This window comes from Nyctereutes procyonoides, unplaced genomic scaffold (assembly GCF_905146905.1).
Source record: "Nyctereutes procyonoides isolate TBG_1078 unplaced genomic scaffold, NYPRO_anot_genome, whole genome shotgun sequence".
Lineage (NCBI taxonomy): Eukaryota > Metazoa > Chordata > Mammalia > Carnivora > Canidae > Nyctereutes > Nyctereutes procyonoides.
Window position 1 is genome coordinate 5,927,059 of NW_026575044.1, and position 15,362 is coordinate 5,942,420.

At 38.2% G+C, this 15,362-nt stretch overlaps 1 protein-coding gene across 1 annotated transcript in view; it reads left to right on the forward strand.

Moving 5' to 3' along the window:
* WDR64 (WD repeat domain 64) overlaps positions 1 to 15,362 on the forward strand; it is a 134,405-nt gene that overhangs the window by 95,787 nt on the left and 23,256 nt on the right. The window contains exons 15-20 of the mRNA XM_055324510.1: positions 1,630 to 1,803; positions 7,953 to 8,083; positions 11,218 to 11,319; positions 13,109 to 13,178; positions 14,376 to 14,412; positions 15,181 to 15,320. Of these exons, the coding sequence (XP_055180485.1) occupies positions 1,630 to 1,803; positions 7,953 to 8,083; positions 11,218 to 11,319; positions 13,109 to 13,178; positions 14,376 to 14,412; positions 15,181 to 15,320 (654 nt within the window). The remainder of the gene's footprint in view (positions 1 to 1,629; positions 1,804 to 7,952; positions 8,084 to 11,217; positions 11,320 to 13,108; positions 13,179 to 14,375; positions 14,413 to 15,180; positions 15,321 to 15,362) is intronic.

Consider the following 15,362-nt stretch of genomic DNA (forward strand, 5'->3'; position numbering starts at 1 on the left):
AGAAGTAAAACACCGCAAGAGGAAAATGTACAAAGGACAGGTGAGAAAATCCAAATGGCTCACAAACACCTGACAAATGTTCAACTCACTAAATTAGGAAAATGTGATTGATATAATTAATAAATTTTAAATTTCATTTTAAAATATCCCTTTTAAAACCCATCATAAGCCCCCCTAAAAAATTAATCAATTCAAGCCAATGTTGGCAAGAATGTGAAGAAGGGAAAACTCTTATCTAAACCCTCATGGGGTACACTGGGTGTTATTCTGTATGTTGGTAAATTGAACACCAATAAAAAATTTATTTAAAAAAAATAAAAAAATAAAAAAATAAAAAAAAATAAACCCTCATGGGGGTGGGATGCCTGCTTGGCTCAGTGGTTGAGCACCTGCCTTCAGCCCAGGGTATGATCCTGGGATCGAGTCCCACATTGGTCTCCCTGCATGGAGCCTGCTTCTCTCTCTGCCTGTGTCTCTGCCTCTCTCTGTGTGTCTCTCATAAATAAATAAATAAAATCTTTTTAAAAAAATTTAAAAAGACTCTCATTGGAGTGGAAATGGGTAAGAGTGCTTCGAAGAACCACTGGTAATATCTAGTCAAGTCAATAATCACATATCTTACAATTTAATAATTCTACTCCAGGCATATGCTGCAGAAACTATGCACCTGTTCATGAAACAAGCAGTGAAAAATTGGCAGCAACCTGAACACCATAGCAGTAGAAGAGTGGATAAAGAAATTGTACAATAAATTCATACAATCTTATAAAGCACTAAAAAATAAATGACCTAGAGTTCCATGTAAGAATTTGTATAAATCTCAAAAATATGTTAAGGGAAGCCTGGGTGGCTCAGTGGTGGAACGTTTGCCTTCAACTCCAGGCACGATCCAGGGTCCAGGATGGAGTCCCACAGCGGGCTTCCCACGGGGAGCCTGTTTCTCGCTCTGATTGTGTCTCTGCCTCTCTATGTCTGTGTCTCTCATGAATAAGTAAATAAAATCTTTAAAAAACATGTGTAATGTTAGTGAAAAAAAGTTAAAGAATTCATACAGTTTGATGACACTTATAAGACGGTAAAAAGCCTAAAAGCTGGGTGTTTGGGTGGCTCAATCTGACTCCTGATTTCTGCTCAGGTCATGATCTCAGGGTTGTGGGATCAAGGAAAATATACAAAGGACAGGTGAGAAAATCCAAATGGCTCACAAACACCTGAAAAATGCTCACAAACACCCCCTGCATGGGGTTCCATCCTGGGCAAGGAGCCTGCTTAAGATTCTCTCTCTCTCCCTCTCCTTTGCTCCTCCCCTCATCAAAAAGCCTGAAAGCAGTATATTACATATATACAATGTACATGTATATATGTACAATAACATGATATATGTATTCGTAGAATACACGTATAAGTTTATGTAGAAATATTAAGATTTCCCTAACTAACATCATATTCAGGTTACTAATCACCTCTGGTAAGGAAGAAAAAAACAGTTTAAAGAGGGCTGGACGGGGCTTAAGATTTGATAAAGCCAGGTGGTGGGTACATCATTACATGTTCTATTTTTCTCTATACCTTTAAAACAGCTTCAAATAAAATAAATTTTATCATGTACTCACTGTATTTGTATTGAAGGGTAAAGAAGATGATATGTATCTCATGGTGATATGGGAGCTGCCCAATGTTGTGCCTTTCCTACAAGATGGGAATCACACTGTGTATCTGAGGACATCTCCTAAATATAGGAGCCTGCGTATTCCTTTCCCAGATGTCGAGTTGGTAGAGAAAAACTTTTCTCAAAGTGTTAATGTAAGTTTCATTTCTTGATGTTTTCCTATTTATTATGGAAAATGATAAATATACAAAAGTAGAGAAAATAATGTGTTGTACTTACACATACTAACTACCATGCACCTCCAGAAGTTATGTGTGCATGGCCAGACTTATTCCTATTTATTCCTACCACTACAACCACTACAAAAGAATTATTTTGAAGCAAATCCAAGATATTGTGTCATTTTATCCCTAAATATTTCAGAATGTATCTCTATATGATAATGACTCAAAAAAATGGCATACCATTATTTTTAAGATTTTTTCTAAAATAATTTTTAAGAAGTCCTTAGTATCATCACATATTTAAATAGTGTTCAAATTTCTTCGATTGCCTCATTTTTTTTATAGTTTACAAGGATCTAAACGAGGTCCGTTTGTTGCATTTAGTGGAAACTGTCTTTTAAATCTCTTATAATCTATAAATATCTTTCCATTTCTCTCTTTTTCTCTTGCAATTTATTTATTGAAGTTACTGGAGAGTTGGTGCCATAGTTTCACATTTTCTATATTTTGTTAATTGCACTCACCTCATGTAATTTAAGGAGTTCTGTGTGTACGTCCTCTAACCTGGCTTCATTGCATGAGATTTGATTTTATTTTAGAAGACTCCATTGATGCTGTCATATACTTCCATCAGGACTCACAAAATGACTGGTTGTCTTTCCTTTAAAAAGAAGATAAATTAATTTAAAGTCTCTAGGATTTTTTGTGAGGGGCTTATATCTACTCAGTATGGCAAGGGTATGTGTTCACACCTGAGGGGTAAAGTGTGTGGCATGTTTCAGGCTAAAGAACAGAGAAATAAGGAAGCTGTCTTCTTTGTTCCCATAAAAATTTAGGTCAATTTTTTTTTAGACTTTATCAACCTTATTTGCTTACTCTAATATTAGCTCAAACCATTTATGCTTTTCAGTTTTTGCAAGGATAAGTGGTCAGAGACTAAAGAATGCAAGAAATTACAATTTATAGAGGGAGAGATTAAAGAAAGTCTTGTTTTCACCACTGTCATTAGAGAAATGAAGTTAATTTGAGAATGAATGGTATAGCTTGTTTTAAAGATTTTGGAAAATACTTTTTAAAGATTTTTATATTTTTTTTAGAGAGAGGGAGAGAGAGAAAGAGAGAGAGAGCAGGAGCGAAGGGAGGGGCAGAGAGAAAGAATCTCAAGCAGACTCCCCACTGAACACAGAGCCAACGCAGGGCTCGATCTCACAACCCTGACATCATGACCTGAACTAAAACCAGCTTAACCTACTGAGCCTCCAGGCAACCCTGGAAACAATTATTTTATTATGCTATAGAGAGATGTTGGATTATTTTTCCTCAAATTTAAATGTTAGTTTAGCATTGCAATTCCAATTCCATTCAGTTAGTTTAAATCATTGTTTGCCAAAGGATTTGAAATAAAAAATACACAGTGACTGTGTCATGATGACTTCTTCACATAACACGTGCCAAAGGTGGAAGAATAGGTCATTCTATTTTTGTTTGTTTAAATTTTTTATTTAAATTCAATTTGCCAACATATAACACCCAGTGCTCATCCCATCAAGTGCCCTCCTTAGTGCCCATCACCCAGTTACCCCATTCCCCCACCTACCTCCCCTCTAGCAACCCTCAGTTTGTTTCCCAGAGTTAGGAGTCTCTCATGGTTTGTCTCCCTCTCTAATTTTTCCCACTCAGTTCCCCCTCCCTTCCCTTATAATCCCTTTCACTATTTCTTATATTCCACATATAAGTGAAACCATGTGATGACTGTCCTTCTCTGAATGACTTATTTCACTCAGCATAATACCCTCCAGTTCCATCCATGTGGAAGCCAATGGTGGGTATTCATCCTTTCTGATGGTTGAGTAATATTCCATTGTGTACATATACCACATCTTCTTTATCCATTCATCTGTCAAAGGACATCATGGCTCCTTCCACATTAAACAGTCATTCTAATCCATTTCTTCCAACTCCACACAATTGGAAACACTAGATTTGGTTCTACATTCCTTGTTAGGAGCTAATAAAAATAGGATGATGATTAATGCATAGTTATTCAAATTTGATGCAGTTGGTAAGTTATTACATTGGTGATGATAAATGATAAATGCTTGCTTTGGGGAAAAAAAGGAAAGACTTCTGTAATAAATTAGTGAAATAATAAAAGAAAGTGCCTTTTAGCATTATAATAAAAAGGTAAATTATCTCTGATTTTGAGTCCTGAAGGTTTGTATTTATCATAATTAGCGTTTATAGCACTTCTTTTTGCAACATATTTTGAAATTACTCTATAGATGGAAAGTTTGCAAAAGTCACTTAGGGAAAAAAATTGACCTGTGTATGGAAATTCTTTTTTTAATATTTTATTTATTCATGAGAGACAGAGAGAGAGAGAGTGAGGCAGAGACATAGGCAGAGAGAGAAGTAGGCTCCATGCAGGGAGCCCGATGTGGGTCTCTATCCAGGGACCCCAGGATCACACCCTGGGCCAAAGGTAGGCACTAAACCACTGAGCCACCCAGGCATTCCTGGAAATTCTCTTTTTCTAAAACTCTTCCATTTATGAAGCACTGTTTATTGAACACCTGCTATGTAGCATGCACTGTTCTTAGCACCAGGAATACAAAGATTAATGAGATATGGGACCTGTACCACTGCACTATGACAGCACAGCAGAGAGCTTGGAGGGTTAGGCCAGATGAGGTTCCTAAAAATAATTGCTGGTTAGATTTGGAAGAATTACCAAGACTTAGCTCAGCCCAGATAGGAAGTTTCTAGGGGGGAGTTGAGAAGACAAAGTGAATGTCAAGTGGGGGAGATAAAATGAAAAATGCCACAAAGGTAAGAAATTGCTTGGTTTGTAAGGGATAACTGCAAGTATCTCAGCATTGCTCAAGGAAGACAGGGAGTGAGGGAGATAGAGCTGGATAGATAGGTAGGGCTGGATCGAGCTCACGATATTAAGACATATGAATATTGTATAAGAAATGGAAAACCATTGAAGGGCTTTGAATGAGAAGTGACATCATACTGGTGTTGTGGGTAGCACCTATGATGTTGCTTTGATGACGGTTTTGAATGGGACAAGATTGCAGACAGAAGGTTCAGGCAATAATTCACTGTTTTAGTTAAAGGAGATAAGACCATGATAAGGAAGGTGGTGGAAGGAGAGGTTTCAAGGAATATTTAAGTGGCAAAAGTAGCAGAGTTTGGACTTCATTCATTAGTGGTTGATGTCTTGCAGTTGGGAGGCGGGTCCTGAGAGAAAAGAAGGAATTAAGGACAGTGTGGAGCTAACTTGAAATCTGAACTGCAATGTGGTGCTACCAGTGAGCTACAAAATAGAATGAAATAACATGCTTGAAGGAGGCTAAAGGTTACATGTATTAACTTTGAGACACCTGTAAAATTTCTAAGTTATTAAATATACAATCCTGAAGCTTATAGAAGGGGATTGATTAAATTATTAGGGCATTGAGATTGGCAAGATTGCCCAGAAGAAGTTGGAAAAGAGGAAAAGCAAATGGGCTAGAGGTAAACCCTCAGCATATTAATATTTAACAGGTTGACAGAATAAGAGGGTATCAAGTAGGAAAATAAAAAGGGTTGGGATGCATGGGTGGCTCAGCAGTTGAGCATCTGCCTTCAGCTCAGGTCATGATTCCGGGTCCGGGAATCATGTCCTAAATCGGGCTCCCTACAAGGAGCTTGCTTCTCCCTCTGCCTATGTCTCTGCCTCTCTCTGTGTGTCTCTCATGAATAAACAAAGTCTTTAAAAAAAAAAAAGAAAGAAAAGAAAGGGTCGTACAAAACAAGCAAAATTCAGGGTCTGGTGTCAAGGATGTCAAGAGAGTAAGAAGTTTCAGGAAGGAGAGAGCAGTTGAGAGTGATGAGAATAATACACCTGTAATCTTTTTTTTTTTTTAATTTGAGTATAGCTGACACACAATGTCACATTAGTTTCAGGTGTACAACTTAGTGATTTGACAAGTTTATACATTATACTGTGTTCACCACAAGTGTAGCCACCGTTGGACCTGATACATTGCTATTACAATGTCATTGACTTATACTGTGCCTTTTGTCTCCATGACTTACTCATCCCATGACTCGAGGCCTGTATCTCCTGCTCTCCTTCACTCATTTTGCCAACTTCTCACCCGCCTCCCTTCTGGCAACCATCAGTTTGTTTTTTGTAGTTATAGGTTCAATTCTGCTTTTTGTTTATTTGTTCTTTTAGATTACACTTGTGAGTGGAATCATACGGTATTTGTCTTTCTCAGTCTGACTTATTTCACTTAGCATAATAACTTCTAGGTCCATGCATGCTTTCTCAAATGGCATGATCTCATCCTTTTTAAAATTTTAATTTCAGTACAGTTAATATACAGTGTTATATTATTTCCCATTGTACAATATATACACAATATGGTTCAGCAGTTTCCTACATCACCTGGTGCTCATCATGACAGGTGTACTCCTTAATCCCCATCACCTATTTCCTCCATCTCCTCACTAACACCTCCTCTAGTAATAAGCAGTTTTCTCTCTAGAGTTAAGAGTTTGTTTGTTGGTTTGCCTCTCTCTCTCTTTTTTCCTTTGCTCATTCATTTTGTTTCTTAAATTCTACATATGAATGAAATCACATGGCATTTGTCTTTCTCTGACTTATTTTGCTTAGCATTATACTCTCTAATTCCATCTATGTTGTTGCAAATGGCAAGATTTCGTGTTTTTTTTAACAGCTGTGTGATATTCCTGTGTGGTGGTGGTGGTGGTGATGGTGTGTGTATGAGGGGAGGTGTGTGTACACTACATCTTCCTTATCCATTTGTTCATCTATTGATGAACACTTAGGTTGCTTCCATATCTTGGCTATTGTAAATAATGCTGCAATGAACATTTGAGGTGCATATATTTTTTCAAACTGATGCTTTCATTTTCTTTGGGTAATTATCCAGTAGTGGGATTTTTGGATCATATGGTAGTTCTTTTTTAAATTTTTTGAGGAATCTCCATACTGTCTTCCACAGTGGCTGTGCCACTTTACATTCCCACAACAGTGCACAAAGATCCCTTTTTCTCTACATACTCACCAACACTTGTTATTTCTGTCATTTTGATTTTAGCCATTCTAACTGGTGTAGGATGCTATCTCATTGTGGTTTGGATTTGCATTTCCATGATGATTAGTGATGTTGAGCATTTTTTGTATGTGCCTGTTGGCCATCTATATAATAGACCTCTAATCTTATTTAGATCTCACTCTTCCATGTTCCTATAATGTCTTGTGCCTGCCTCTAGTATAGCTCTTTCAAATTGTACAGGACTTAATCTCAATACTTTCATCATATTATGTTTCTCCAGGTCACAGACGTTCTATTTGACTTTGTATTTCAGGAGCCTAACAGTAGGTACCCAACAGAAACTTGAAGAAAGACAATTAAAAAGTGCTAAAAGGGCTAGCAATAGAAAGTGCTTAGTGATAAATAGAAAACGTTTTCACAGGGGCACTTGAGTGGCTCAGGCCGTTAGGCCTCTGACTCCTGATTTTGGCTCAGGGTCCTGAGATGGAGCCCTGCGTCAGACTCCGCACTCCATAGGAAGTATGAGAATTCTGTCCCTCCATCTCCCTCAGCTCCTCCCCCTGCTCACATGCTCTCTCTCTTTCTCTCAAATAAATAAATAAATCTGAAAAAAAAAAGAAAGAAAAAGTTTTCATAGGGTACTATGGAGCAGAAGCAAAGAGTGAGTAAAAAGGAGGTCAATAAGGAGAATCAGCCAATGCAGAATATTTTCAAAAAGTTTGAAGGGAAGAGAAGGATGATAAAGTGATCTAAGGGCTGGTTGGTTAAGGAAGAATAAATCAAGGGTGAGAGGAAGGAGCCAGTAGGTGGAAGAGTATATTTTGTTGTTGTTTCAATGAATTCAACAAGTTAAAACAAGCTTTAATGCAAAACTAACTCTATTTTACTAAATTTCATAATAATTAGTAATAGTAATTTTAAGTAACTTAAAAAATAAGACAATTTGTTTTAATGACAGAATAATGAAGTGTACACATAGCTTTTGTACTGTGGTTAGATACTATGTTCATGATGGTCCATGAGTCTATTTCCTTTCTTCTTCAGAATCCTGCCATCAATATGGAAGTGAACTGCATTGATTTATTACAAGTAGAAGGATATAATTTGATAGCTGCTGGAACTTTAAATGGTGCAATTATCTTATGGGATTTTGTAAACTCTACTGTCAAAGAACTGTAAGTTGCATCTTTTCCTTAAACAATACAAAAGTTGTACTGCAGTAGAGCCAAAGTAGCCCTCAATGCTTTTTTTTGAAGCAATAAATAACAGTGGTATAACACCGGTGATAACTCTCAAGAGAGGCTTTTCTAGAAATTACATTCATGAGATTGGTTCAGAATGTCCAAATCCCAGAATAATGTGAATAAGATGAACCTTAAGTATTCATATTCTCAAATGCCTTGACTTTCACTCTTCTCCCTCTAGGAGGTACTTTCATGTGTGATCTTGTCCAAATTTATAACCTCAACAAAAAGTTAAAGTACAAAAAAAAAGTTAAAGTACATGTTTTAAACACTAACCTCCCTAGAGCTTTACACACACATATCTAGCAATTACTACCAGCAACACCATTAAAGCCCAAAATATTGTCCCAGTCTACCCCTCCCCCATGCAACTTATCTTCCTGTATTCCCACAATCATCTACTCAGTCACCAAAGTCAAATGGAAAGTGGCATTCCAGATGGGTTGTCCTTTTTATTCACCACCTCAACAAACATACTCAGTGCATTAGAGGTCAGTGCTAACAAGGGGATGGCATATGCAAATAAATAAATCTCAACCGGGCAGCCCGGGTGGCTCAGCTGTTTAGCGCCTGCCTTCCGCCCAGGGTGTGACCCCGGGGTCCCGGGATTGAGTCCCATGTTGGGCTCCCTCCATGGAGCCTACTTCTCCCTCTGCCTGTGTCTCTGCCTCTCTCTCTTTGTGTGTGCGTGTCTCATGAATAAATAAATAAAATATTAAAAAAATAAAATAAATCTCAACCAATTAGATTTGCCCTATACCATGGCCAAAAGCTTTACCCAGTCCCTGCTATCATTGCTTTTTTATTTTATTCTCAGGAGAGTTTCCCTCTTTATGCTATGGCAGCAGGACTAGGGTTTTTGCCTTTCTGCCTATCTGCTTTCCCTTCATAGTGAGTTATGCACAAGCTGACATGCGTGAAGGCGGGGAGGGGCAGAAGGAGAGGAAAGAGAGAATCTCAAGCAGACTCCCTGCTAAACTTGGAGCCTAACACTGGGCTTGGTCTCACAATCCCAAGATAATGATTTGAGCCGAAACCAAGAGTCGACGCTTAACTGACTGAGCCATACAAGAGCCCCCTGCTATCCATTTTTAAATGTTCTTACCATTGGTTGTAAAGGAAATGATGTAACATTGGTTTTTTTAGCTTTGAATGAGTCATAAATAATAAGCTCTCCACAGTTGTCTAATTGGACTATAAGCAAGGGCCATGTGTGAACGTCCTATGTCAAAGGAATTTGTAATATTATACTTTGAGGTACAAGATGGTCACGAACCTTAATAAATGAACAAATATAAAATCAAGTCTATCTAAACATTCAGAGGAAGGGAAGAGGTATAAAAGAGGAAGAAGACAGAAAGGATAAAGGAAAAAAGGAAAATGCAGAAGGCATCTCTGCCTCTTGATTGACAGTACCTTACATACTCCTGGTCCACCTGGACTCCATGCCCCTTTCCTGCCTAAGTCTGAATCATTACTTTTAACCAACTTTTGAAGAGGCATATTCCTTTCTTCTTTGACCTGGATTGATTCTCCTTTGGAACTTTAGTTGAATTAGCAATTTCTGCAGAGCCCTCCCTCTGTACCTCAGCCCTCTGTTCTCTTGGGCCCTGCCCTTAGAATTCTTGTCATCCTTCTGTTCATCCCTTTCAACCCTTTGCCCCTGGGCTTTCTCGTGACTGTATGCTTGTCACTTGATACCCATATCAATATGCACTGTGCAGTTCTTTATTCTCTTATTAAAGCAGTTCTCACACTGTAAGTATCAGCTTGTGCATGACTCACTATGAAGGGAGAGCAGATAGAAAGGCAAAGACCCTAGTCTTGCTGCCACAGCATAAAGAGGGAAGCTGTTCTAAGAATATTCCCAACTTGAAGGAGGAGATGCTCCTTGTTGAAGGGTTAGGCACTTTGCCAAGGGATGCATGCAAACCCTAACATGGTCAGAGAAAAATAACAGTATAGCAAGCCATACATTGAATTCCCTTCCCATGAGAAGATGATTATGATTCTACAAAAATAATTGATTTAGAATCACTTTAGTATTTTGTAAAACATACAATTTAGTACAAAACTGTCTAATGTAATTTGGGCTCAGCCCTAAAAAAGGCTCTAAAGTTGAAGCCATCTCTACCTCCACCTCAAACTTGCCTGAGACCCCTTCACCAATCCGAAGAAACAGGCTTTCTCTTCTTGTTTAAAGCCTTATGCTTTTTTGGGGTCCAAATTGGAAATTGTTCTTGCTGATTACTAACCATTTGGCTTATCCACAGAGCAGAAGTATCTAAAAAGTTTGAACTCCACACGTCATTAAGCTCACAGGCTCTTCTTCAGAGCTTGGTTCACTCCCCAGGAGCTTCTTCCATCAATCATCAGTCCAAGTTAGCAGAGGCAATTTCCACTAAAGGAAACGGAACATTGTGCTACGAGATCTATTTGCAGTAAGGAATGTTAAGCAAGACTTTAGAAACCAAGCATGAAGTGCCAGTTTGGGTGGTTTAGGGGCTATCCCTGCGCTCCCAGGAACCAGCCCAGAAAGGTGTATGGTTTGTAGGAACCTGGGTCAACAGGAGATGAGCAACTAGTGCAGTGTAATCACTGAATTACCTGTTTGTCTTCTTCACTCACTTCTAAGCAACTTGAGGTCAATCACCCTATTTCATTCAAATACTTAGTCAAAGAGGATAATTCTACTCTTTAAACTTCCCAAAACTTCGAGGAGGTTATATATAAACTCCTTCAAACCTGTAAATAGGCTGACTAGACCAGCTAATGGACTAAAAGACTATATTTATTTATTTATTTATTTATTTACTTACTTACTTACTTGTTTGTTTATTTATTTATTGGATTAAAAGACTTTTAAACACTGAATGGTCATGTTGTTACACAGTGCCTTATTCAAGAAGATTGGTTCAAACTTGCCTAAGATCTGGGTTTTCTCTTCATGTTCAGTGATCTCAACATTGCCGGAGTCAATTAGCTCTGCATGGGATGTATGCTATAAGGAATGGAAGTTGCCTCACTTGTAAATGTTTTTTATGTGAACGTATGCTTACTTCCAGGTACAGACCTGAAAATTGCTTCACCGGGGACCCGGATTTGGATCCCAAACGCTTTAAAATTAATGACATACTGTTCCTCTTTCGAACCCCTGAATGTGCAAGGTAACTCAGTACTTAGTGATCAAGAAATACTTGGGAGTCTGGGACTTGGGTGGGCAGTGTAAAAAGAGTTCTCTTTATCGCAGCACGAAGGAAGGTACACCTGAGGGAAGACATAAACTGGGTGCACGACTTGGCTTAAGCTGTCTTCCCTGTTGCTGTCTTTTGTAGGTGGGTGGTCCCCAGGGATCTAATTTGCTGTGTGGGGTTGTAACTTCCTTTAGCATGTCAGCCTCAAAACGATCTCTACACCAGTAGAAGAGATAGACAATGCTCACTTGACCAAAATCAAGTGCTCACTGTGTCCAAAATCTAATTCTATGAGCACTGACATGAGGCAGAAGGAAACACTTGAAGGGTAAATGTAAAAGACCCTATGGCAGCGGGTGTCATATGACATCTACTGTAACTGACCCATCTCCATCCATTTCTGGGGGAGCAGGGCATTGTTTTTTAAATATTTAGGAAAAGCTATTTTTCTTGTTTATATATACTTGAGAGCTCTGGTTTTCAGGCAACATGTAATGGTAAACATATCTCAGAAGAAATCAAAAGCTTCTGTCCTAGTTTCAGGTCATCTAGTAGTGAGCAGTGAGTATACCTATACACCTAGGTAACACCCTCCCTACCCCTTGACTTGCAATTGCCTTACTCTGAGACTATTATTTTATTTTTTAATTTAAATTCAATTTTCCAACGTATAGTATAACACTCAGTGCTCATTACATCACCTGCCCTCCTTAATGCCTGTCATCCAGATACCCCATCTCCCCACCCACCTCCCCTTCTGCAACCCTCCTTTTACTTCCCAGAGTCAAGAGTCTCTCTTGGTTTGTCTTCCTCTCTAATTTTTCCCCACTAAGAATCCCCTCCTTCCCTTATGGTTTCTTTCACTGTTTCTTATATCCCACATATGAGTGAAACCATATGATGATTGTCTTTCTCCAACTGACTTACTTCACTCAGCATAATGAACTTCCAGTTCCATCCATGTCTATGTAAATGGTAGGTATTCATCCTTTCTGATAGCTGAGTAATATTCCATTGTATATATACCACATCTTCTTTATCCATTTATCTGTCAAAGGACATCTGGGCTCCTTCCACAGTTTGGCTATTGTGGACATTGCTGTTATGAACACTGGCATGAGGGTCTCCCATCATTTCACTATATCTATGTCTCTGGGATAAATACTTAGTAGTGCAATTGCTGGGTCGTAGAATAGATTTATTTTTAACTTCTTGAGGATACTTCACACTGTTTTCCAGAGTGATTGACCAGCTTGTATCCACACCCTCAGTGTAAGAGGGTTCCCCTTCGGAGACTATTTTTGAAAACTTGTTCCATATCTATGCCTGCACCAGAACCTAAGCCACTTTCCAGCCCGATCTAGCAGAGCATCGCCAGGATGACCAGGCCAGAACTAGATACTATAGGGCAGAAGTTAGCCAAGCTTCCCAGGTGCCCACCTCTAGCCTGCTTCCTGCCATTTCAGTATCAGCTTCTGAGACTAAATCTAGCCTGAGTAATGGTACAGGGCAGATATTTATTTCCCAGACCCAGGCAACAATAAATCTTAATTACTGAGGTTCTCCAAAGCATCTACCAATTCCAGACACATGAACATTTGTAACACAGATGTAAGGTGTGATTTGTTTCTTAAGTGAGTGGCTCTGTATCCATAGATGATAGAAGAAGTAATATACAGAAATTAAAACACAGAAGAGTACACTTTGGGTATGATGGAATATCTTAACTTTCCTTCTTTGGGTTTCCTCCCTCTCCTTGTAGGAAATCAAGTCAGGATTCTGTGTGTTCTTCGTCCCAGTGTGATTCTAGTAAAGGTCCACAGAGTAGCAAGGTAAACAAGAAATAGAACATCCTATTACATCTAATGTTGATTCAGAAATAGTGATTTTTCCCTCCTTTGATAGAAGGTCAAGGTCGAAAAATTCTGTGTGGACGTGTGCATGTAAAAACTTCCTAAAAAGCAATGTCTAAACTGTGTTCATCCTTTATTTCCTATATTTTTAAGGCTTTCATATTGATACACACTCATAAATAAAATAAATTACATAGGCTATTTTCACATTTCTGAAATAATAAAGCAATTCTAGGCAATCTTTTTTGCTAAAAAGTATTACACACATTTCACAGGAGGAAGAGATAACACACAATGTAACACACTGGTTTTCAAACTGTTTTCAGTCCCAGTTTTATAGATTTTACACATTAGAACTCTGGTAGGATTTTGTTTAAAGGAAGCTTTTTACTGCAAAAATTATTTTAGGACTACTAGTATGGTGAAAAGAATAAACTTACAGCGTTGTAAGTGTCAGACAGACTTGTACTTCAATCCAAGTGCTCTGTTTATTTTCTCACTAGATTTAGAGATTTCACCTAATTCCTGAGTTTTTGACTCTTCATCAGTAAAAAGGGAATAATAAAGCCTAACTTGCTAAGCTGCTAGTAGAATTTGAGATCATGTACACCAAGAATATGGCATGCATTACACATGTAATCACTCTCATTATTATACTCTACCTGAGCCACTAGCATGTTGTTACAGATACCCCCTATTTGTGACATGACAATCTCTGCAATACATTTTTCAGAAGAATTAATTCAAAAATAGTTTTAAAATTATTGCTTTGAAGTGTAAATTTAACAGAGAACAAACTGATACTTGTCAAAGGGGAGGGAGAGGTGGGGGAATGGACAAAAATGGGTGAAGGGAAATGGGAGGTACAGGCTTCCAGTTGTGGAATGAATAAGTCACGAGAAGAAAAGACACAACCTACAAAATACAGTCAAATGGTATTGGAATGGCGTTGCGTGGTGACAGATGGGAGCTACACTTATGGTGAGCATAGCATAACGTAAAGGTTTGTCTGGTTGCCATGTTATTTATCTAAAACTAATGTAACAATGTAACAGTGTGTCAACTGTACTCCAATTTTTTAAAATTAAAAAAAAGAAATGTAAATTCACTCATCCAGTATATCTCATTTCCTTACAATGTCATAGAAATACTTTCTCTTTTTCTCCCCTAATTCAGGGAAGCAAACAGAGCATACATGACTGTGAAATTAAAGGTCAGTACGAAATTACCTCTTTTGCTTGTAACAATTCCTTTGCAATAGGGAGTTTTGGTTATAGAATATTCTTAGTGAATATACAATATATTCTATTTTTAAATTGATTTTATTTATTTATTTTAGAGAGAGAGCACAAGTTGGGGGAGGAGCAGAGGGAGAGGAACAAGCAGACTCCGTGCTGAGCACAGAGCCCAATGTGGGGCTCAATCCCAGGACCCCAAGGTCATGACATAAGCCAAAATCAAGAGTTAAACGCTTAAGCTACTCAACCACCTAGGCACCCCACAGTATATTCTTTTTGTGACTAAATGTTGAGGTGATATAAGATTCTGTAGTCTAAGAGGCAGAATTTCCATTATGATCATGTCTTTTTAAGTGCTAATTCTAGATTTTTAAAAATCCAATGCATTACTGAGCTTCTTAGTCTTCAACCCATTTTCCTAAAATTTACTCTGGCTTCATAAGCCATTTTGGATATGTAAGATTTACACGGGACGTATACTGAGTTTTGGCTGTTGTGTACAGGGCAGAGGCTTTTGTAATAGGATAAAAAATAAACTTCTTAGATTCTCCAGTGAGCCAAGATTCTATTTGTTAATTCCTTTTTGTTCTGTGCCCCAAGTGAAGTTCTCTGGGGTTGAAAAACATGTTCTAGGGAAAAGAATGTGTTGTTTTGCTATTTTCCTACCTGCTTCCTCTTTTATGTTCTATAAAATTTGGAATTCCAAGTATTGTAAACATAGTAGCTCATTAACTTTTCCTTAGGTGAGAAAACTGATGTCAGAGCAGAAAAGCAACAGCCAGTAGACGAAAAACATCCTGGAGGCACCAATCTAATTGATGCTCAGCCCCCTATCATTGTTACTGCTCATGAGGATGGACATCTTCGCTTGTGGACTATGGAGGTGATGGGGCCTATTGTTTACCTGGAGTAGCAGAGAATGAGA